At 34.8% G+C, this 997-nt stretch overlaps 1 protein-coding gene across 1 annotated transcript; it reads right to left on the bottom strand.

The window, feature by feature from the left end:
• Positions 1 to 276: 276 nt before the first annotated feature.
• Positions 277 to 675, bottom strand: LOC132727670 (uncharacterized). The gene has a single exon (XM_060713236.1). The coding sequence runs from the start codon at positions 673 to 675 to the stop codon at positions 277 to 279; it is 399 nt and encodes a 132-aa protein (XP_060569219.1).
• Positions 676 to 997: the final 322 nt, after the last annotated feature.

The raw sequence follows: 997 nt of genomic DNA, 5'->3' as shown, positions 1-997 counted from the left end.
ATGTCATTTTTGACCATTTTAACACCTTTTCTTATGGAATTTTATATATATATGATAAGACCACTGCTGGAGCGCTTAGTACGTCTATGCTGAAATCGTCTATAAGAATGAATCGGTTTGTGATATCCATTAAGATCAATAACTGAGCTTTTATTCGTCCAAGTCTCACTGAAGCATATAACATCATTTTCCAATAAATTCGTTAGATGATCGCTTAACTTTAGAAAGTCCCTCAACATTCTATGATAAACACTTGATGACACCCTCTTGTGACTCCTAATCATGTCCACGATATAGCTGTTTATTTATGTACAATTTATCTACTTTAATATACGCCTCTTTTCCTTCATCACGGGCCTTTTTCATGATTGGTACCAGTTTTCGCCTTGTTTCCATAATCTCCCTAGGAAATTGCTCTGCGACACCAAAGTGCGTACCTGATAAGGTTTTTGCGGAAGCTCTAACTCTTTCTCGGTCCGGAAAATATGCAAATTTAGCAACAATTGGGCGAACTTTGGTGCTTCTGTACACGCCAAGTCTATGAGCTCGATGCAGTTTTATATTTTCTTTGGCGTCCAATATTTTCATCTCCTTTTCAATAAAGTTAAGAACTTTCTGCTCGCAGTTTTCATCTTTTTCTTCAGGCAAATTAAAAAACAACAAGTTGTCCCTCATGCTTCGACATTTTATATCTGTAATTTCGTCCCGTAACTCTAACTCCTTTTCCCGTGAATCCTTTTAACAGCTGTACAAGTAATTGTCATTAAAAAAAACAATAAACTGATGCATATAAAAAATGACACATTTTTCACTTGTTCCCTATATAATTCCTAAAATTATGACATGAAATACTTCTTTTTCGATTTTCTAAAAATGATTTGAATGATAGTCCCAGAGTTGGACGAAAAATGTCTGCATGGTCTCTTTTCGGCAAACAAAAAAAAAGGTGCACTCCTATTTTTCTTACATAACTTTGTTACAGAGACAAATGACATTT

The sequence above is a fragment of the Ruditapes philippinarum genome, unplaced genomic scaffold (assembly GCF_026571515.1).
Source record: "Ruditapes philippinarum isolate M1 unplaced genomic scaffold, ASM2657151v2 ctg278_1_1_1_1, whole genome shotgun sequence".
In the NCBI taxonomy this organism is placed as follows: domain Eukaryota; kingdom Metazoa; phylum Mollusca; class Bivalvia; order Venerida; family Veneridae; genus Ruditapes; species Ruditapes philippinarum.
This window is presented reverse-complemented; position numbering and strand designations above follow the sequence as displayed.